This window comes from Cyprinus carpio, chromosome B3 (genome assembly GCF_018340385.1).
Source record: "Cyprinus carpio isolate SPL01 chromosome B3, ASM1834038v1, whole genome shotgun sequence".
In the NCBI taxonomy this organism is placed as follows: domain Eukaryota; kingdom Metazoa; phylum Chordata; class Actinopteri; order Cypriniformes; family Cyprinidae; genus Cyprinus; species Cyprinus carpio.
In genome coordinates this window covers 16539249-16562696 of record NC_056599.1, presented here as the reverse complement: position 1 = coordinate 16562696, position 23448 = coordinate 16539249, and the positions used below count along the sequence as shown (strand labels likewise).

The 23448-nt window shown below is 37.4% G+C and overlaps 1 protein-coding gene across 1 annotated transcript in view; it reads left to right on the top strand.

Moving 5' to 3' along the window:
• The window catches only part of LOC109052512 (protein kinase C beta type), a 124552-nt gene that overhangs the window by 28743 nt on the left and 72361 nt on the right, over nt 1-23448 (top strand). Inside the window, 2 exon segments of the mRNA XM_042719970.1 lie at nt 15074-15185; nt 18107-18235. Of these exon segments, the coding sequence (XP_042575904.1) occupies nt 15074-15185; nt 18107-18235 (241 nt within the window).

Sequence of the window (23448 nt, the reverse complement as noted above, 5' to 3'; positions counted from 1 at the left end):
TATAATTAATTAATTTGTCACAATGGAATATTAGTCACACAGAAATAAAGTGGTATTTACCATTATTTCACAAGAGAAAGAGGACACACACATTCAGTCATGTCTTTTTGTGTTTGTTTGTTCACAGTATACATCAAATTTAGAAAGAATGATCATTTATATAATTTTTCCTTCAAAAATACGACCTGAGTAGCAGAGGGAGCTCAGAACAAAAACTGTGATTATGATATGTTTTTTGACATACGTGGAGCTAAATATGAACATCAGTCAGTCAGGTATAAAGAGAAGAGACTTACTGACAGATAAAAAAAATATACTAAATAAATACACGATTGTGATAGCTATATGATTTGTCTGATTTCTTCAAGTGGTCATATTTACCATGTTTACTATGGTAATGGCTAGCATGAATAGTCTTTTACATCACTTATAAGTGTATCTGCCTTGTATGGTGATCATAATCCACATTGGGCCTCGAACAGAAGTTATTTCAAACACTGCTGTCGAAATGAAAGAGTTTTGAGCTAAATCATTTTGAAAGTCTTTAAAGGTGACATATTATGCCCCTTTTTACAGTATGTAATATAAGTCTCTGGTGTCCCCAGAATGTTTCTGTAAAGTTTCAGCTCAAAATACACCACAGATCATTTATTATATCATTTTGAAAATGCCTATTTTGAGTGGAAGCAGGGACATGCTGTTTTTCGTGCTTGTCTCTTTAAATGCAAATGAGCTGCTGCTCCCTGCCCCCTTTTCCAGATTAGAGCTTCATCATTACAGCTCGAACCTGCTAAAAACATCTGTTTTGGTTCTGATTATCATGTTTATCGCACTGAAATCATGAGTTTTAAACCTTATTATTTTAAACTTCTGATATAGGGTTTTCTGAGTGCACACATCTGAAGCACACGGACAGAAAACAGCTGTCACAGCATGTGAGTACCAAACCAAGTTCTCATGCACACCATAGACTGTATAAAAACATGGACGTAGTGTCCGTGATGTTTCACGTAGTTTTCTGAAGAACGTTTTTGAAGTGCAAAGTGGGTGGAGCAGGCCGTCGCAATCTTGGCAGCATGTCACTGCGCGTCACTCCCGGATCATCGAAAATGGGCAAAAAGGCAGGAGCTGGTAGCTGAAGCCACCCACAGCTACCGCAACATCAGCAACAGCAAATCCAACCCACACTCAAGTGACCACGCCCTAAATTATGCAGAACTTAGTTAGCATGTTTTGCTCAAACTATCACCATGGCATTAAAACTGGTACACCGTTGTCCCTTGCAAAATAAAAATGACAGCACTATGGGTGGAAGCTTACAGATTTAGGGGCGGTAATATTAGAATGAGATCCCTTTGCCACGTCACCAAGGGAGTGAAATTGGACACGCTGTTTTCTCAGACACTTGCAGAAAAAGGCTTACCAAAACAAAGTTACTGGGTTTACCTATTTCACGTTTCCTTGGTTGGTAGATGCACCGGGGACCTGATTATAGCACTTAAAACCTGGAAAAGTCAGATTTTCATGATATGTCACCTTTAATGCTGGTGTTATAGCTGTTAACTATGTGAAATAATTCACGCCATTGATGCTCTCCAGTTTCTTTGTTCATAAGCATTCCTCAAGCCCGAGCTGGCCTGCTTGGCCCAAGGTTTTTGGCGGGCCAAAAATCCCTGGCCATTGGCCTCTAGGAAGCCCCAACGAGGCACGATCAAGCTGCAGAAGTGACAGTGGAAACGCGACTGGCACGCTCTAGCATGCTCACTTCTGGCCTGGCAGTGGAAACATGGCTATTGTGTACATACATGTTTTTACATTGTACTTAATTAAAAAAAATAACAATACTTACATGTAATTATATCTGTAATAAATTCCCATTTAATGGGTCAGCAGTGTAATGGATTATAATTACACTGTTGACACATCCCTCACACCTTAACACACCCCTTGACCCATTACACCCATTACACCCCTTAACCCAACACACCCCAGACCCATACTACTAAATCTGTCCCTAACTTTACCCGTGTCCCACCTCAGTAGCAGCAGAAGTGTTTTGCAATACAGTATGAACACAATAAGTACGTTGTACTATGTAAACTACATGTTTTCTGATGTAAATACTTAGTAGTTAACTAATATAAAGTGGGACCAGTTTTTATAACAATGTCAAAGCCTTTACTGTCACTTTCAATCAATTAAATACTTCTTTATTGAATAAAGGTATTAAAGGGATAGTTCACCCAAAAATGAAAATTTGATGTTTATCTGTTTACCCCCAGGGCATCCAAGATGTAGGTGACTTTGTTTTTTTTTCAGTAGAACACAAATTGTGATTTTTAACTCCAGCTGTTGCAGTATCTCAGCCGTATAATGCATGGCAATGGTAACAAAATCTATCTATAATCTCAATCAGGAGTGTTTCATTCCTTAAAATATGTTGCTTTTGAATGTTACTGTATTGGTTTCATAAAATCCTCTTAGGTTTCCTTTCATATTTTTTTCTTTGGACCCTAGAACCCTCTTGCTGCACCAAGTGGACCTTAGACCCTAGTTTGAGAACCCCTGGTTATATTGTCAGTAAACAAATAGATAGAAAGTTGATAATGTTAATTATATGCTACTTTCAACATAATCTGACTGTTATACACATTACTTGTTACCTCAATCATTGCCAAACAATTTACCATTGACCCCAGTAAAACATATAAGAAGTGTTTTATTGTAGGGCTTCAGCCTTCATTTATGAGCTGGACCGCTCTGCCTTGAGATAATGCTGTATTCTTTCACTTTCTCACAAGTGCCCTGCGAACTACGCACAGCGCTGGGACTAAGAGTGATAGTCCCAGCGCTGTGCGTCTGACAGCCCTCTCAGCGGCCTTCCCTCAGTCAGACGTAACTTCATCTCTCAGAGGAGCGCCCTAGAAGTCCCGGGTCGGCTCCCCTCCCTAGAATACCGTAATAGTTACACAGTGTGCCCAGCAGGGCCAGGCAAAATTACACAGCTGGCAGACACTCCGCAAAGGGATTCAGAGTGATCTAAAATGGTGAACGTTGGTGGGATGTCGTTAGCACATTTCCACGCCTCAGTCCAAATTAGCGATCTGGCGCTGTCCCACCACTTCTCTAAGAAGCCTCGCCATTCATCTCATTCATGCAGATGAAACGCACCCTTTCATCCTCCTCCAGAGCCACGGTGATGAGGTTCGTGCTTAATTCTGTTTTCACGTTTGTTCTCCACCGGTCTAGAAGTGCCGCCAAAACCGCGTGCGCTCTGGACGTCGGCGTGCCAGTAAACTAGGCACAATTTCTATTTCACTGAAGCCTTGGCCTTGTGACATTGTCATTAGTTTTTTCTTGTGTGAATCTGCTAGCTAGTCTCAGAAGAGCCACTAAAGGGGATTGTAGGTATAAATATAGACAATGTCAAAGACAGCCAAGCATGGCGGACTCAAAGATGTTTTCGAAGGGGCTCGTTTTAGGCTTCAATTATAGAAGTGGGCTAATTAGACATTCACCAAGGGATTTCTGTAACGGTAGTCTCATTAAACTCTCATTCACGTTATAAGAACTCTGTATTGCACTGAAACTCAACTCTGATTGCAGTTGTGCAATAAAAACCAGACCAAACCAGACTTTAGGTGGGTTCATGGATGTGTGAGAATATGCTTGCTCTTTCTTGCAAGTCTTATTCCATAGTACGTGTTTTGTATTAAAGGGAGTTTGTCAAATGTGACAAGACTGTTGGCTTTGATCAGTAAGTGTATTAGAAAGCAGAAATGTCTTTCACACCTTCGATCAAGGGTGTTTAACGCCCACTGGTTTCTTAGGAAACCTAAAATATCTAGTATCTGCCTTATTTTTTTAAAATCTCAGCCCTCACTCTCATGTTGGTTCAATTCACTTTCTTAATAAATCATTGAAATTGATGTAGGGGTGTCCCCGAATTGGAATTTTCTAATCTTGCCGATATTAGACTGATAGTTGAATCATATGTTTGGGGCAGGGCTAAATACAGTCAAGTCAGACATTCGACAGTCATAATTACTGACGTTAACACACAGGGAAAATGTGTAACGAAAGCCTCGCAGATACAAACGGGGTAAATAATGTTTTTTGTTTTGATTAAAAGATAGTTAACACTAAATGTCAGCGAAACCCTAACAATTCACAAATTTTTTTTTTACAATAGTGCTCTCATTTTATCGTTAGCCTATATGACAGTAGTTATTAATGTTCTGCATTTCTGTTTTGAGCTGTGCGTGCTAAAGATGACCCTAGAGTGACGTATTTGATTGCAAGTTTTTAATCAATGGGATTAAACTCATAATTTCATATAGAATATGCTTTGTTATTTATACAACATAACGTTAATATTAGGACTTACAGGCTATCTGCAAAAAGGGCCCGAATGCACATGAACGTATCTGCGTGGTTCTAAATGAACTCCTTTTGTGGAAGTGTTCTTCACACAACAATGTGCATAAACACGGAAGCTAAACTCAAAAAATTCATAGCATTTTATTATAATGGTGTTCTCATTACAATGGTGTGTGTGTGACAGTCCCAGTCATAGTTATTAATGTTCTGCATTGTTGTTTGTCCTGCTCGCGCTGCGTGCTGAAGAGATAATCACCGTAGTACTACAATGAAGCGCTTGACTCAACCAAATGCATCTTATATCAGGTAAATAATATATCCACGATATATATAAATATCAACCAGCTGAAATGTTTTGAAATCACTTGTACCCTACCTGATCGAAAAAATCCAGTCTCTGCTTGTGTCAGTTTGAGCCTTGTGAAAGTTTTAAATCCCTGCCACCAAGATGCTCCACTGTCATTCACGGATTATGGAAAGTGAAACATAAATCTATAGGGGTGGTTGGATTTATTCACGCACTTTAAAATATTTATTTGAAGCTTCTTTCTTTTCAGATTCTTATTTACAGATTTATCATAATAGGCTGCATATTAACTTATTGGGAGAAAACCGGTAGTTCTATGTGAAATCAGACATTTGAGCTCTTCCATATAGTCAAAATGGCATAATCATAATAACACCCCGCGAATATTCGACTGTGAGATTGGTAGTCGAATCAGGCTCCTCAAATCGAAGCATCGAATTGTCGACTATTCGGGGTCACCCCTAAATCAATGATATATCAGCATTGCTGTGTTCAGTTTCTGTTGCGCATAAGGCAATGTCAAATAGTGAGAAAGAGTTTCCCAATTTATCCTTTCAGCCCTGCTGATCGTCACCTCTTAAAAATTTTATAGACAGAGACACACAGCTCCACTGGAATAATTGGCTACAATAGACAAGCCAATTGTTCCAGTGCTGTTGTTTGCCACAAATGCAATGCTTGTTAGCTGTATTGCTACCTGTCTGGCATGAGCAACGGTGCGCACACACACACACACACACACACACAAATTGGCTTTTATGAATGAATGAATGAATGAATGAGGCATTTATATAGCACTTCATTGTGTATTGCTGTACACCCAAATCACTTTACAATCATATGGGGGAGGATCTCTCCTCAACCACCACCAGTTTTTTGGTTTATGGGGACTCTCCATGGTTTTTATATACTGTATTTTCTGTTGCCCTGCACCAACCCCTTCACCTATACCCCTCACAAAAAACTTTTAGATTTTCAAAAAAACTAATTCTGAAGGATTTATAAGCCTTTTGAATTACAGGGACACAAAAGTGTCCTCATAAATCACCTTCATATTGTAATACCTATGTCATCATACCCATATAATAATACAAATTTGTATCCTCATAAACCACATAAACATGTGCACACACACACACACACACACACACACACACACACACACACACACACACACACACACAAATGCCATGGCTCCCCAAGCATGTATATATATATTATATATATATATATATATATATATATATATATATATATATATATATATATGTATGTATTCACACATTCAACTTTTATGGATAAATGACTACCTGTACCGTAACTTGTTAGGAAATATTGTAAGCCGATTAAATGTTTTTGAGAAACACAAAAAGACCCCCTTAGGCTTGCTTTTTATCTTCTGCCATTCACAAAGCTTAACCCTTTCTAGAAATTTCCACGCCATCTCCCACTCCCAACTGTCATTATTTGAAATCCCGCTGGGATAGTCATGGATGTGCCCACATGCTCTGCCAGAAGTGGGTGATATCTATAAATACCCCTCTCACACTGGTTGCATGCTCCCATGGGGCACTGATTTAATAAGGCCAGGCAGGCATTTGCATAAACACGTTTCCTGCGCCAGTCACACTTTTCTCTGATTGGACGATTTACCTTTCATGCTTGTAGGCATGAAAGTATAAAGAGCGAAGAAGTGTATTCATATGTAAGCTGTTTGTGTGGATATGCTGTTCTCTCTGTGAATAAGCTATTGTGCAGTTATTTAAAGAGCAGTTTCAAGGAGAAACCAAGCGTCACTCTGTTGCCGAGCAGTGCGGCTGTTTGCTTGTCACAAAGCATTAAGAAGGAAACATGGCTGGACTGATCAGAACTGAGGATGTCTGTGTGTGTGTGAAAAATCTCTCTGTCCCTCAGACCATATTATCCCAATGAATCTTTTGCTTTACAGCCACTTTCAGTAGCGAGAAACACATGGGAAAATGTATGTGAACCCTTTGGATATGCTTGGTCAGTATATGCCATAAATAAAAAAATTAAAATTTTTGTGACAGTTTCAAGGAGAACTGAAATTCAATTCAGGTTGTGAACTGAATAAAATTATTTATTTTATTGTACGTTTTATGTTTTTATATCATTTTTTTTTATTAAAACATTTGGTAACACTTCAGTCTAGGGACTAATTCTCACTATTAACTAGTTGCTTATTAGCATACCTATTATTAACATACTGGCTGTTTATTAGTACTTATAAAGCACATATTCTGCATGACCACATTCTACATCCCTAATCCTACCCAATACCTAAATTTAACAACTACCTTACTATTAATAAGCAGCCAATTAGGAGTTTTTTTTAGGCAAATGTCATAGTTAATAGTTTGTTAATAGTGAGAATTGGACCTTCAGTAGGTTAATTGGAGAATTGGAAGCATTTCATATAATAAGTAATGACTGAGATTATTTTACATTATTGTTATATATTATTAATACATGATCAACTAGAGCCTTTAACTTTTGGCCATGACCGTTTCTTGTAGCAAACCACAGAAACTGTGTTTTGCGTAACTCTATCACAGTGGTACTGACACCGTGATAAACGCTACCCACAACCGCCCTCTCGGACATGATCATAATCTACAGCTGCTACTAATGAAAAACGTGCCTCATAAATAGTGCATAGTTTGAGAAATGGGGAAATGGAAGTGTGAAAGTATGTGTTTGTGTGTCTTTACATAGAAATGCTCGGCTTCTCAAGTGTATTTTTTTTCCCTTCAGCCAGACGCGACAACCGCCGTGAACTCTCGCTGTGACAGGTACCAGCCTGTTGCTGGGCGATGGGCTTTGGCCATCACCATGGGAACTCTCTGAAGGCCACCGGGTGGGAGGGCTCTATAGCGATGCATTTCTGTTGCGTCTCCTCTCTCCCCCCTGCCTTTCCATTTGAACTCCTTTGTACAGAACTGCCTGCACCTTCTTATTCAGTACTGATTATTCGATGACTCAGTGCACTGCGTGCTGTGTGATAGAAGCATGGAAGTGGGAGGATTGTGCATGCGCTCTATCTGAAAAGAATCTTTGTTGCTTTGTCATAGAAAAAACAGCAGCGTTTTCCTCTATGACAGACATAATGGCATTTGTACGCAGTGTACAGTAACGTAGGTGAGATAATTATCACATATTAAGGTCCGTTCGCATCAGTGTTGCTCAGTGCATTAGACGCTATGGAGCGAAGGCTGCAGTACCTTAAGCATTGTAATGCTCCATTCAAAGTTCAAACTGTTTAACTTGGACCTTTTCAAGTGGAGCAAAAATTTTTTTTTTGCATTATATAGCAGGTTCACTTGATTTTGTCTCTTTTTTTCAGATTACTAGAAAAAATTAATAAAACATAAAGGGATAGTTCACCCAAAAATTTTAATTCTGTCATTAATTACTCACCCTAATGTCGTTCCAAACCCATAAGACCTTCGTTCATCTTCAGAACGCAAATTAAGATATTTTTGATGAAATCCAAGAGCTTTCTGACCCTCCATAGACAGCAACACTACTGACATGTTCAAGGTTCAGAAAGGTTGTAAGGACATTGTTCAAACAGTCCATGTGACTTCAGTGGTTCAACCTTAATTTATGAAGCTACAAGAATACTTCCTGTGCCCAAAGAAAACTAAAATAATGACTTCATTCAACAATTTCTTCAAGAGAGTACTACTTCAGAACGCGGGCTCCTGTGTCAGCAGCATCACACATGTGTTGTGATACTGTCTTAAATGGCAGCTAAGTCTGGCACGGAAGAGAAGAAATTGTTAAATAAAGTTGTTATTGTTTTTGGGGGTTTTTGGCGCACAAATACTTAATTTCTTGAACATGGTAGTTCCCTTGCTGTCTATGGAGGGACAGAAAGCTCTCTGATTTCATCAAAAATATCTTAATTTGTGTTCCAAAGATAAACAAAGGTCTTTCGGGTTTGGAACGACATGAGGATAAGTAATTAATGACAGAATTTCAATTTTTTTGGATGACCTATCCCTTTAAGGGAAACATGGAAATATTAAGGTATTTTAAATATGAGATTTTTACACTTTTGAAAGTGTAAAACTACCCTTAGCAGGTTTGTCTGTGTAAGTTGCTCTCTCAGCTTAGTCAGACTGGTCTTTTAGCTGGTTTAAAAAAGGATTTGAGCACTTTTCAGTTAGTCAGTGTCGCGTTTTGCTATGGTGCGGGAACACTGAGCGAGGAGACAGTACAAAACCAAGGAATTTATTTATTTCGCAGGGATCACACGTAGCACAAGGAGTTTACATAAACAATACAGGACACTGAACTGACAACAGGGAACACTATTTATGCACATGACAAGAGGAGGGGATGACAAAACACACAGGATCAATAGAAATAAACAGGGAACACCTGGAGTCAAATTAACACAATGTGGACGGGAACAGGAAGGACCAAATATGGGCATAGGAAACAAATGAGCGGAGACCAGCAAATCAGCAGGACATGCTGGAGAAGTCATGAAAATTTCATTAACATCGGTATAGTTCAAGTTCAAGTTGAGTTTTATTGTCATTCCACTACATGTGGGGACATACAATGGAATGAAATGTCGTGCCTCACTGGACCACAGTGCTACATAAATACAGACATAAAACAATGAAGTAAAACAGTATAAACCTACACACAACTAACCTACTGACAGATTTTGACTATAAATATACTATATATAAATGTTTACCTATACATAAACTTAAAAATACAAGCTATACGAATGCTTCACATAAATACTGTACCTATACACAACTAACCTATTGACAGATTTTGACTATAAATATACTATATATAAATGTTTACCTATACATAAACTAAAAAACAAAAATACAAACTATACGAATGCTTCACACATAATACTGTACATGTGCAAAGAGAAACATCGTAAGTCAAGCAGCTGGCTGGGAAACAGTGCAAGATGATTTGTAGTGCATGAGCATGTAAACATACATATCTTTTGTTATATAAACAAAACACAGCATTTTAAATGAAACTACCCCACATAGAATATAACACAGTGTGTTACTACAGGTGGTTTGTACAGGCCCACTCATCTGTGTGTAGCACACTTTGAATTGCACAAAAAAAGAAAGTTTCAGACAGTTTTTCTGTGATGTGGTAAGGTTGTTGGGGGGTGGAGGAGGTGAGATGGTCCATGTTTCAGGAGGTAGGGGGTTTGTGTGGGGTTTCAGAGAAGGGTGGGGTGATTTGAGTTCAGGGCTCTCACAACCTGGGTGCATATACATTTTTTATATGCATAGCCTAGTGCATATAAAAATAATTTAAATATAGAGCAATTTTAATGCATAGAAAGACAAATGAACTGCATGTTAAGGCACTGACATATTAGTGGTGGAGTTTCGAAAGGGTTGTGTGCAGAAGAGCGCTTTCCTGTGTAGCACTTGCTGTTTCCTGTGAACTGCTTTGTGGGTTTTTTTTTTTTTCTTGGTTTCCCAAACACCTGCATTGGTCTGAGGGAACTGTGAACTTCTTGCCAAGTTCAGCCAATCCAAACACACCACTCCACCCTCTGAAGGAGCTTCAGTTCACTTTGTCACACATATGTAACCACATATTCAGCATGTAATAAAGTTGTTTTAAAATAAACCTGTCTGTATTTGTTAAGTCTGCACTTCAGAATATTTTGGGGCCTTGGTCTTGCTTATTTTACATAATAGAAAATTTCATAGTAAAAATGGTCTCTAGTTGTGGTCAGAAGGTCAGTATAATTTTCTGAAAACCTGGTTATCAGTTCACCGCAATATATGATGTCCACAAAGGAACATTAGTACATAGTAAAAATGGTCTCTAGTTGTGGTCAGAAGGTCAGTATAATTTTCTGTGATGTCCACAAAGGAACATTAGTATTTTGTGATCAGTGGATCTTGATCAGATTTAGACTAGTTGGCTTTGCTCTTTGCCTTTGACGTTTATGAATAGATTCATTTTAATGAGGGTTCATTGATGAACAAAGCGCCTTAAATTATCACATCTGCTTTGAAGAGGGGGATGTGATCCGAGAAACCCACACCTGCACACTGTGTGTGGGTGGCTCAGGTTTGCCTACATATTGGGATCAGATGTCCCCATACAGACCTGAAATCAGGTACAAAACAGTTGTTTGTAGGACTGTAGTTAAATGTATATACAATTTGGAAGAGGATGTTTTTTGTAATAAATCAAAATAATGAAAGTATTTAGATCAATTCTAGCACAAAGATGGTGCTATGATTTTATTTGCGTGTGTCACTTGCTGTTTTTCTTGTCTATGGATCTCTGTTTGGACAGACATCCATATGTTGGGCTTAATTTCATCTACCGGCTTTGTTTGTTATTGTTTGTATGCTGCTCACTGTGTCCCATCTGTATAAGTTGACAGGAAATTATAATACAAATGAATTATTCTGTGTCTCTTCTCTTTATTATGAGTGAATCTGTGTTTTGTCGGATGGCCAGTGCTACAGGGGTGACATTGTCATCAGACTATTCAGATGAGTCTACAAAAGCCCCTTCACACCTGCACCTACTCTGCATTTCACAGACCTCTTCTGATGTGCCTTCTTTTGTTTGAATGGTCCTTCACAGACGTGAGCACATCATATTGTTCTCTATGCTGCTTTAGGCTACGTAGACACGAAGCCAGAGCTTTCCCTATCCAATCTTTTTTTTCCTCGTCACAAGAAATATCTGCGTCCACACGAAACCACGAAACCGACACAAAACGACCAGACCAGTATGTGGTGCTGTAATTCTGCCACAGAGATACACTAAAAACGGAGAAGAAGACTTGGACTATGCGCATAAACCTTGCACGCGGTATACAAACGAACATGGAACAATACATTTATTAATCTGTGTTAATGTTAGTTAATAAAAAGACAATCGTTCAGTGTTTGTTTGTGCTTTTGTTGCTGTTACGTGACGTAGCGGTGTCTGACTAGGGATGAGACATGGGCTGATGATGTCATGGTTTCAGAAAATATACGGATTCGCTGTCCACACGAAAAAAAAAAGGGTGGCGTTTTCAGATTTATCCACTCTGGGACCTGGTTTAAAAAAATATCGGTTTCACGCTCCCAAAATGCCAGATCCATGTGGACAAAACGCCTATATGATACAAAATATATGCGTATACAGCTAAACGCATCTCTGTCTGGACGGGGCCTTAGATGGTGCTGTAAATTGTTTGTGGTGCCATGAGGTGCACCATTATGTTTTATCGAGCTGTCTCTGAATGCTCGAAAATGTATTTATGTAGGAAGGATGCATTAAACATGAAATAGGGCTTTTTAAAAATGCATAGTTCACTCAAAAGTGAAATAAAATTTATCATTATTTATTCATAATGTTTTCCCAAACCTTTATGACTTTCTTCTTTGGAACACAAAAGAGAATTTTGAAAAATGCCTCAGTGTTCCATACAATAGAAGTGTGATCTAATGTGGTTTTGGACTCCACTGACGATCATTCTACAGACAAAAACATTTGAGACATTCCTATAAAGGTTATTTAACTAGTACTTTAGTAAACCCTCTTAAAATATTATTTTAAAAGTATATAGTTTCGCTCACCCCCGTTTCATTGTTCTTACCAGAATTCATGATTTTGGATTTTTGCTGATTTCCGATATGCCGATATTTTTTTAACTCATTTTGGCCGATAGCCGATACAATATATTTTCTTTTGTTTCAAAACAAAACCAAGTCTCTCCTGTGCAGAGATTATAAACAAATTATTTTTAATTTTGAAATTAAGACAGACAGATGCAGTGGTATCCTTAACATTTTATTTGTAGAAAATCACTGCAATTTTTTCCCAGACAGATGCAGTGGTATCCTTAACATTTTATTTGTAGATTTACATTTGTAAACGTTCTAAAGCAAAAAAAAGTTTTGCTTTAATTTTATTACAAGTAGGCCAACATATTTCAATGGTTTTGCGTTCTCTTGCAAAACGTTGTACATTCTATTGCAAAGTATTGCATTGCAAAGCAAAAGTTTTGTGAATTAACTCATGGGCTCCGTACTTTTCACTACACGAGCACGATCATCGCTTGTAACTTTGCCTGCAAAAATAAGAAGAAAATGGACAGCTTGGTCCATAATTCATGGAGGCTCAGGCTTTAAAGCTTGATTATACTTTGTACTTGATGTGTGGATAGAAACGCCTTCCATCTTCTGTTTCCAAATATTTCCTCAATGCTGTTTAATATGGCTGGGATGGTTTATATAGTTTTAATTAAGTACTTGGCTGCTTTCCATTGAGCTTTGAAAGTGCACTGGCTCTAGTGGTTTTCATATTGCTGTCCAAATTGCCTACTCAGTCGTGTAGGTTTTGTGGTTTGCTCAGTGCTGTTTATATTGCCTAATGGGTTGCTATAGGTTTGCTTGTTTGTAGAGTGCCATCCAAACTGATACTTTCACAAGTGTTCTCGTGAAAAAAAGCAAGGAAAAAGATACAATGGTTGATGCACAGAAACGGCCTGTGTGGCATGATTCAGTTGAGTAGTAGTAGATTTGTCACACTTTTGAAGTGTATAGCTATCTCGGCCAGAAACTAGACCATTATTTCTAATATGCTATAATATGTTATAATAGTAATATGCACACTGCTGTTCAAAATTCTTTTTTAAAAAAAATAGAAAAACTGCTGTTATAAGAATAAAAAAATACTTTTACCCTGCAGGTCATGTACAGATACAGTATCCACTATGCAGGTCATGTACAGATACAGTATCCACTAACAGAGGCTAACGGGCCTTGCCAAACTTTGACCCCTTTGCAAGTACTTATTGTGATTTTTATTGTAACATTATTATGTAGCCTTGCTCTCTTTCTCTCTCTCCTCATCCACCTACTCCAGCTCTCATTTCATCACACCGAGAGCCTCATCAGCACCTCTGCTTCCCAACACGGTGTGGGGGCAGCCTGTGTAAATTCACTCTGACCTCTTCTCATTGCATATTCCTCTACTGTAAGAGTATGTAACACAGTCCTGTGAGCTTTGTGTGTGCTGCATATGCTCACCGGGGCCTCTGTGTGCCCAGGCCACAGGCCGTATGGAAGCTGCTCTCTTTTTGTGTGAGTGTCAACGCCACCATGAGCTGTATTCAGAGGGAGAATATTAAAACAGCTTCTTATGAATAGAAAGTCATAAAAGAGCCCCTGCTTAATTAATAATGGATGGATGACTTGGGGGGAGGCGAACAGGAAGGCTATTCTGGTGTGCCAGTGTTTAAGCTGACTGGCAGTGCCCTGCTGACCCGTGTCATCCTCCGTCATTAATCTATATACTATTAATCCATATTATTATGTATTATAATATTATATATATACAGTATATATGATTTTATTCAAAATAATATATTTTATGAACTAAACAATATTAAAATTTTATTTATATATTAAAGACCAAATAAAAAAAATTTAAATTAAAAAAGTTTAATTATGTGTAATACACTACTGTTTAAAAAAAATAAATAATAATGTTTACCAAGGCACCACTTGAAGACAGTAAAAACATTAATAGTGTGAAATAGCAGCCATTACTCCAGTCACGATACTAATCATTCTGATATGTAGATTTGATTATCAAGAAACATTTATTGTTATTATCAATGTTAAAAACAGCTGCTTAGTATTTTTGTGGAAAGCGCAATAATTTTTTTCATAAAGGATTTTTTGATAAATAGATGAAAAGTTTGATGAAAAAATAAAAATAACAATTTAGTTAATAATTTAGTTAACATAATTGAGTTTATAATAACATGAGTTTAATAGAATTTATAAATTGTTACTTTTTTGTAATTAAAAGTGTCACTTTTGATCAATTTAATGCATGCTTGCTGAATAAAATATTAATTTCTTTAAAAAAAAATCTATGAAAAATCACTCTTGAATGGTGGTTTTGTGTGTGTGTGTGTGTGTGTGTGTGTGTGTGTGTGTGTGTGTGTGTGTGTGTGTGTGTGTGTGTGTTTGTGTGTGTGTGTGTGTATATATACATTATATAAAACAATATTTATACTTAATATTTTTACTTTCTGATTTCTAATGTTTACTTCTTTCAACGATTAGCAAAAAGGGTTAAAATGTGTATATTGTAAAGCTATAAGCTGACTTTTCTTACTCACGTTTCCTTGCTGTGCCTGTGCTTTTACCATGTAAAATACCTGGTAGAATTCATTTCTCTTCTGCTTGTTTCAAATGTACTTCCCCTTTAAGATCTTTGGCACCATGCATTTGTGTTATTGCAATCAACATTAATTCCCAGTTTATTTTTGGTAATGCTTATTTATGGCCAATGTGGCTGACTGCTCTGTTTTTTTGTGTCTCTCTGAAGGACCCGCGCAGTAAGCACAAGTTCAAGGTCCACACGTACTCCAGCCCCACCTTCTGTGACCACTGCGGCTCTCTGCTGTATGGACTCATCCACCAGGGCATGAGATGTGACCGTGGGTATCTCTCACTTTCCTTGATTTCCACTCAGGCACAGAGTAACACATAATCAACCGAGTAGAATACTTCTTTGCTTTTGAAAAAAGTTTTTACATGTTTTCTTATAGTCCAAAGCTGATCCCAGGATGCAAATTCTTTTTGTGGAATGGATGTTGTAGGGCTGGCTGGATATCAAAATGTAGAATTCAGTCTAATACCAACAAAAACTAAATTATTATTTTTATTATTATTATTATTTTAAAATGTAAACAGATAAACTACAAAATTCTGGGGTCAGTAAGAAATTTGTACTTTTATTTAGCAAGGATGCATTAAATTGATCAAAAGTCACAGTAAAGACTTTTATAATGTTACAGAAGATTTCTTTTTCAAATAAATGCAGTTTTTTTAGCTTTATTCATCATAGAATCCTGAAAAAAAAAAAAAAGTTTTATCATTAATGATAATAATGTTTCTTGAGTACTAAATCAGCATATGATTGAATGAATTCTAAAAGGGTCATGTGACACTGAAGACTGGAGTAATGATGCTAAAAATTCTGGTTTGCCATCACAGGAATAAATTACATAATAGAATAAATATTAAATAGAAGACATTTTTTTTTCTGTATTTTTGATCAAATAATTACAGCCTTAGTAAGCTTAAGAGACTTCTTTTGAAAACATTAAAGAAATCTTACCAACTCCAGACTTTTGAATGGTAGTGTAGGCACCATGAACTTCCCAGTCTCACATGCTCTGCATATATTGTAATACCCACATTGGCTGTTTTTGCAGGAATGATAATCAATTATTAAGTTCCATAATAAATGCATTCAACTTTTTCAAGCTCAAATCATGCATTGATGCATTGTGACACTATTAACTCAACATTAGCGCTCACATTTTACGTCATGCTCCTTGGACTGCTGAACTGTCCTGAATAGCAACACATTGCTAGAATTCAAAATGTGTGAAATGTTACTGTGTTACTTCTATTCAATGTTTCATGATCCCATTTGTACTGTATACTGTGCAACCCTAGTATAATGGTTGGGTGATCCGTGTGTGTTACGTATCCCTGCAAGGCGAATATCCTGAGAACATAACCAGGCTGTATGAAATCCCACTCACAAAGCACCTGACTGAAAAGAGATTTTCCATCTCACGTTAGCCAGCCTCTTATCTAGTGTCCAATACATAAAACATTCAAAATGCTGCACTCACTTAGCAGCTGTCCAAGCCTCCGGGGCACAGATATTCATTGCCACATACCTGATTGTTGGCTAACAAATATTCATTGATATAACAGCGTCTTTTTCAGCAGCCCTTTACTCTTATTAATGTATGACAGGCAGGTAGGCAAGTGAGCTGACAGGTGATGTAAAGATGAGGCACTCAGCATCTTCACCTGAAACCTGACACAAAGTTGTTTTGGTTCAGACAGGGAGTGCTATAATTACCTCTGTTTAGTTTCCAATGCGTGCGTCGTCTTCGCCGGGGCCCTCTACACTGTTTACACTCTAGCTATGGCTTGCGCTCCGCCACACTTCTGACTGAACTGTGGAGAAGTGCTGCAGTGCATGAAGGAGTACTGTGTGTGTGAGAGTGTGTTCACAGTCATTTTCAGAAGCAGTCTGAATGCCAGAGTGCCTGTTTGGCTATTTGATATGTAAACTTGTGTCCGGCTGCTTGTCTTTGGCCTGTGGCCTCCAACACAACAAAAGCAGCATAACTGTGATTAGCATCTTCACTACTGCTTTGTTCTTCAGCCCCCACTGACCCTGCTGTGAAGATCAGTTTAGAGTAGTCAACCAGCCTGTTTATTTCTCATGGAGCTGGATGGCCTCGCTTGATAATAAGTATAGCAGCATCCAAAAAACACATGCTGGTGATGATTTTAGCAGGAGAGTACAACCTGGACTAGTTTGTGATACAATCAGAAAATACTATTACTTTTTGGAATTTATGTTTTATGATTCCTGTGGCTTTGGTTTTCTGTTAGTTTTTCTATCCATTATGTAACCCATTTAAAGAGGGTGAGGGAGGGTAGGTGGGGAAGTTGAATTAATAGGTGTTTTCATGTTCTCATTCTGGTTTGTATATTATTAATAAATAATAAAAAAGGAAAATACAATTACTTTGTTCCATTATCTAGTGAATCGACTCCCTGTCTACTGTATACATAAGCAGGTACCTTTTAGAACGGCAAATGAAATATATACAATTTACAATACGGTCTCAGAAAACAAGTGCTACCTTTTCAAAAAATACTTATATGTACCATTTATCTCTATGTACCTTTAAGGTACTAATATTCACCTTTAGGTGTAAATAAGGTACAAAAAAATGTTCACCAAGGCTGCATTTTTTGATAAAAATGCAGTGAAAAACAGTAATATTGTTTTCTATTTTAATATATTTTAATATTTAAGTCATTCTGATGTGCTGATTTGGTACTCAATGAATATTTCTTATTATTAGTGTTGAAAACAGTTGTTCTGCTTAATGGTTTTGTGCAAATGCTGATAAAATTTAAATAATCTGTAGCATAGATTTCTATTCTGTCACTTTTGTTCAATTTAATGCATTCTTCATGAATATATATATATATATATATATATATATATATATATATATATACATATATATATATATATATATATATATTCTGTGGCTATAAATTTGCTTTCTGGGATTGCCTTTGCATGCAAAGTATACATTTGATGCAGACTTATGAGTCATGGCTGAACTGCCATTTATAGTTACAGAATTGGCTCAACAGGTCTTTGGTAGAAGGAAAGCACTTTCCCTTTCCGTCTGATCTTTAAAAGGTCACACTTATATATATAGATTCATGTATCATCTTGTACACAATGCATCTGTAAATTGGGGTTGTGGTTTAACATATCTCTCTCTTTCTGTCTCCCTCCATCCAGACTGCATGATGAACATCCATAAGCGCTGTGTGGCCAACGTGCCGAGTCTGTGTGGGACTGACCACACTGAGAGGAGGGGCCGCATCCAAATCACTGCAGAGATCAAGAACAATGTGCTCACCGTCAGCAGTGAGTCACCGCTGCCCACTCACACACATCACTGCTGCACACATGTGCATGGAAGCAAACACTCACTCACAGCTTCCTAAATTGTGCACCAATCGCTGGTGGATCCTGGACCTCTCGTTACCACACACATGCCTTCGTTTGACCCTTGAAGAACAGCCAAAAATGCACTTTATACGGCACATCTTGCATGAGTACATTCAGTAAAGGCATAAAGTATGCTGCTCTGAAGATTTGTGGGAATTTCCTAGTGTTTGATTCCTCCTAGTGGTGAATCCAAAACAACACTAGGTAGCAGGATATATTTAGACTAGCATGCACCATTTCAGGGCTGATCATGCTGGAAATACCCAGTTGCATTAAAGAAATACCCAGAAATGAAAATCGACATATGGCATTTTCATTAGCATTACAGCTTCATGTGTTTAAACACAAGCGGTGACTGCTAGGACATGGCTCTGGAGCATAATCCCCCAAAAATGTACTGTTGTAATCTGAGCACAGACAGGTTATTGATATTAAAGGGATAGTTCACCCAAAAATTTAAATTCTGTTATTAATTCCTCACCCTAAAACCATTCTAAAACCGTAAGACCTTCATTCATCTTAGGAACACAAATTAAGATATTTTTGATGAAATCCGAAAGCTTTCTGACCTTCCATAGATAGCACCACAACTGACACATTCAGAAAAGTAGTAAGGACATCATTAAAATAGTCTGTGTGACATCAGTGGTTCAGCCTTAATTTTTATAAAGTTACGAGAATACTTTTTGTATGCAAATAAACCAAAAATAACAGCTTTGTTCAACAATTTCTTCTCTTCCTGTCAGCCTTTAATGTATGTTCATGAGAGTATCATGACGTGTGTGTGGTGCTGCTGTCGTTCTGACATAGAACCCAGACTTGCAACTTCTGTACAAGCAGAGGAATACACACGCATATGTCATGGTACTGTTGAGAAAGCACATCAAATTCTGACACATAAGAAAATTTTGTTTTGTTTTTTAGCGCAAAAAGTAAAAAACAGCTATTCTCACAGCTTCATAAAATTAGGGTTGAAAAACTGATGACAGTACACAGTTGTGTTGCTGTCTATGAAGGGTCAGAAAGCTCTTGGATTTCATCAAAAATATCTTAATTTGTGTTCCCAAAGATGAATGAAGGTCTTTATGAAGGGAATGAAGTTGGGTTTGGGGAGACATGAGGGTGAGTAATTAATGACAGAATTCTCATTTCTGGGTGAACTACACACTAAAAAATGCTGAGTTAAATATAACCCAGCTCTGGGTAAAATATGGACAAACCCAGCGATTGGGTTGTTTTGACTCAGCTGGTTGGTTGAAAACAGCCCCATTTATTATTTTAAGCTTTCAAATTGTGTATTGGTTGTCAGTAGGGCTGTCAGAGTTTCACTACACAATTATCCTTGCCAGTCTTTACAATAATGATATTATTGCGATGTGTATCATTTTTTTTTTTTTTTTTTAATTTTTTTTTTGCTATCAGTCAAATTCATCTTTTAACTTTACTTTTTTGGCCAATGAATCCAAATGTAGAGGCAGAGAGGGTTTGTAACCATAACTGTACAAAAGAACAAAAAAATAACTAACACGTTCATTCAGAACGTATGCATACTACAACCTTCCTACACCACAGAATCCAAAAAACTCCCACAATGGTAAGTTAGATTTAATCTAGATCATTTACAGTTTCATCTAAATTTTCACAAAATTCTGTCATCTCCTCCGACATGATTCTGTGTGGCAGTAGTAGCTTCTGTTGTAGGACAGGTGAAACCAGCATTACAGTGCAGTACCACCCCCTACCATGTTGAAGTCCTCCAGCTTCTGGCACGGTATTATTTACAAAATGATTGAATAATTTAGCAGTGACATGATATCAATATTTATTTTTTTAAGTATCATGGTCATTGTCAACACTGGTGTAGTGCAAGTTGTTGTCAGTATTAAGTATTATTTGTCACAATACCTCATTATAAAAGAACTGTTTCCCATAGGGGGGAGAATATGATGGCAAATTGTCTAGTTATAGTCTAGTCCATTAAAAAAGGAAAAGCTAAATCCAAAAAGGATGACAGCAGTGAGAAAAGGACACAAAGAAAAACAAAATAGCCCTGATGTCTAAATTACAGCATGTGACAGTGATGAAGTGAAATGCGGTCCAGCTCATTTTGAAATTCTATAGGGTCACTCTTGTAAACTTGTATTACATTACACGTGTCCATGGCAACACAAGAAAGCACACTTAGTCTTCCTTGGCATCAATACAAGCACGCCTCCAAAACAAAAACACAAGTACACTGAGGAAATGGTCTCCTGTTGCAGCCAGTGAGAAGAAAGAGATGAATATGGTGATGCTTTCAGTGTCCAGCAGAGGGCGTTATTCTCATTCTCTTAGCACAAACCCAACTGAGAAAATACTCACGTGCACTTGTTCGTTCTATGATAATTCACCCAGTACAGTTCCAAAATCACATACAAAAACCAGTGGCACATGATGTTACTGATGCAACATGTTTGATTTGATAGCTGAATGATGATTTGTGTGAACTTGACTTCAAATTCTAGTCTTTTCATCACACAGAGCTATAGTATGACTTCAGAAGACTTCAGATATGTTTTATGATGCAATTATAGTGTTTTTTGGGAAATGTTGTGTGAAGATTGTTTGATATTTATATGTCATTTTTGTGTCATCTGTCCCTTTAGCTTGACCCTATGTAAACACTCCATGCTGCATATGATTCTTTTATATAATAGCTTTTCAAACAGTTTATTAAATTATATCCATGATAAATTTCCACTTATTTTTTATTATATCTATGATATTAAACTATTATATCCATGAGGAATTTGTACTTTGTTCTAATTTCCACTTAGTTCCACTTAGTCGTACTTTCAGAGCAGAAGATGAGCTGAATTAAAGGAGATTTCTGGAAGACAAACCAAGAGAAAATTGATCAGAGTGCAGTTAAAGGGATTGTTCAGGCAGAAATTAAAATTCTATCATCATTCACTCACCCTTGTGTCAATCCAAACCTGTATAAACATATTTTTTTCCCCTGCAAAACACAAAATGAGATCTTTTGGAAAAAAAATGTTCATACATTGAAAGTCAAAACCAGATCAAAACAACATTAAACCCCACTGACTTTCATTATGTTGACTTAAAAAAAAAAAAAAAAAAAAACTGAGGCATTCTTCTAAATATCATCTTTTGTGTTCCACAGAAGAAAGTCATACTGTTTTTGAAGAACATGAGTGTGAATACAGAATTGTAATTCTTGGGTGAACTTCTTTCTGGAGTGCAGTAGGCCTGGATCTGTGCAGCAGTGGGTCTGTATATGTGACATTAGCCTCAATACACTGCTCTATATTCAGCCATGCGTCCCTCTTTTCAAGCTCTATCCTGTGCCATTTCACCCCGCAAGCATCAGCTCCCATTTTCCCTTAGAATTAACTAACAGCCTTTAGCCTGCTAGCGGCTAATGAACTGAGCTGCACCATGTAAAGATCCGAGGCACAGACAGCCCTGAGCGCAAAAGACATTTTTAATCCATCACGCTGTCCTTTATAATTTAATGTCATGCAACGGTGCCGCAGATCTGCTGAGCGTACAGTAAGATGAATGGCACCACTTCCTGTCGCACATTTCAAAGGCCTGTCACTTAAAGCTAATGAATTGACCAATACCTGGATGGAAATGGGGCGGCCGCTCTGCCTTTAAAAGGTCCTTTCCACCTCATCTTTCTCACACTCGCACTCTATTTGACCACCGGAGCACTTGCTGGTTGATAAATGTTAGTGAGGCAATCCAGCTGACCATGTTTAGTGTGCTGTCAGTGCTTGTTATGTGGCTTCTTTTTGTGAATAAAGACTTAAATCTTGCACTTAAATCAGCTTAAAGGGATAGTTCACTCGAAAATGAAAGTCGTGTCATTTTACTGCTCACTCTCAAGTTGTTCCAAACGGTTGCCGGTAGAAACCAACTTCCATAGTAAAGGGGATAAAATCCATAGAAGTCAATGGCTACCAGCAACTGTTTGGTTACAAGTAGTTTACTTCCAGAATGAACATTTCCTGATAATTTACTCACCCCCATGTCATCCAAGATATTCATGTCTTTCATTCTTCAAAACATTCCATATAGTGGTTGAAGTTCCAAATTGTTTGAATGGAGCTTCAAAGGGCTCTACACAATGAATAATTCCCAGCTGAGGAATAAGGGTCTTATCTAGCAAAACAATCTATTATTTTCTTTAAAAAAATAAACATTTATGAGATTGGACTTTGTGTAAAATAGAATACCTGGGACACTCCCCTTTTGCTACCAGTCTACCATAATATAATCAATTTAATCTTTTTTTTTATTGTGGTTGGAAGGGGGGAGGTTCATTTAGTTCTGGGGGACAAAAGAAGATGTTGTAGGACAAGATCAAAATATGTATTAAATGACCAAATGTGTATTTATGTCATGCAACTTCAATAAAAAATAAAATAAAAATAAATAAAAATAAAAAAATAAACATTTATGTGCATTTTAACCAGAAATGTTCACCCTGCACTAGCTCTGCGATGCGCAACTTCACGGATTACGTAGTCACGTTGGAACAGGCGGCTAGCTCTTCGTTCATGTACTTCGGTTCAAAAAGGTAATGTATAAGGGCGAAAAACTCCATCTCATTTTCTCCTCCGACAAAAAAATCATAAAACATCATTTTACCACCCTTCTTTTTTTTTGCATTTGATTTAGTCTCTGCATGTTCGCTGGGTCGGTACTTCAGCCTACATCACGTGTGACCTTTCCAACATGATAACGTAATATGTGAGGTCGAGCTAGTGCAAGATGAGCATTTATAGTTATAAAGTACAAACATTTTTATTTTTCTTAGAAAATGACAGATTGTTTCACTAGATAAGACACTTATACCTCAGCTGGGATTGTGTAGAGACCCTTAAAGCTGCATTGAAACTGCAGTTTGGACCTTCAACCCGTTGGCCGCCATTGAAGTCAAAATCCTGGAATGTTTTCCTCAAAAGATTAATTTCTTTGTGACTGAAAAAAAAAAGAAAGACATTAAACATAGGGGTGAGTAAATATCAGGAAATACTCAAATATCATCTTCTTTGTTCAGTGCAGTTTTGGAACAACTTTAGGGTGAGCAAATGATAATAGAACTTTTTATTTTTTGA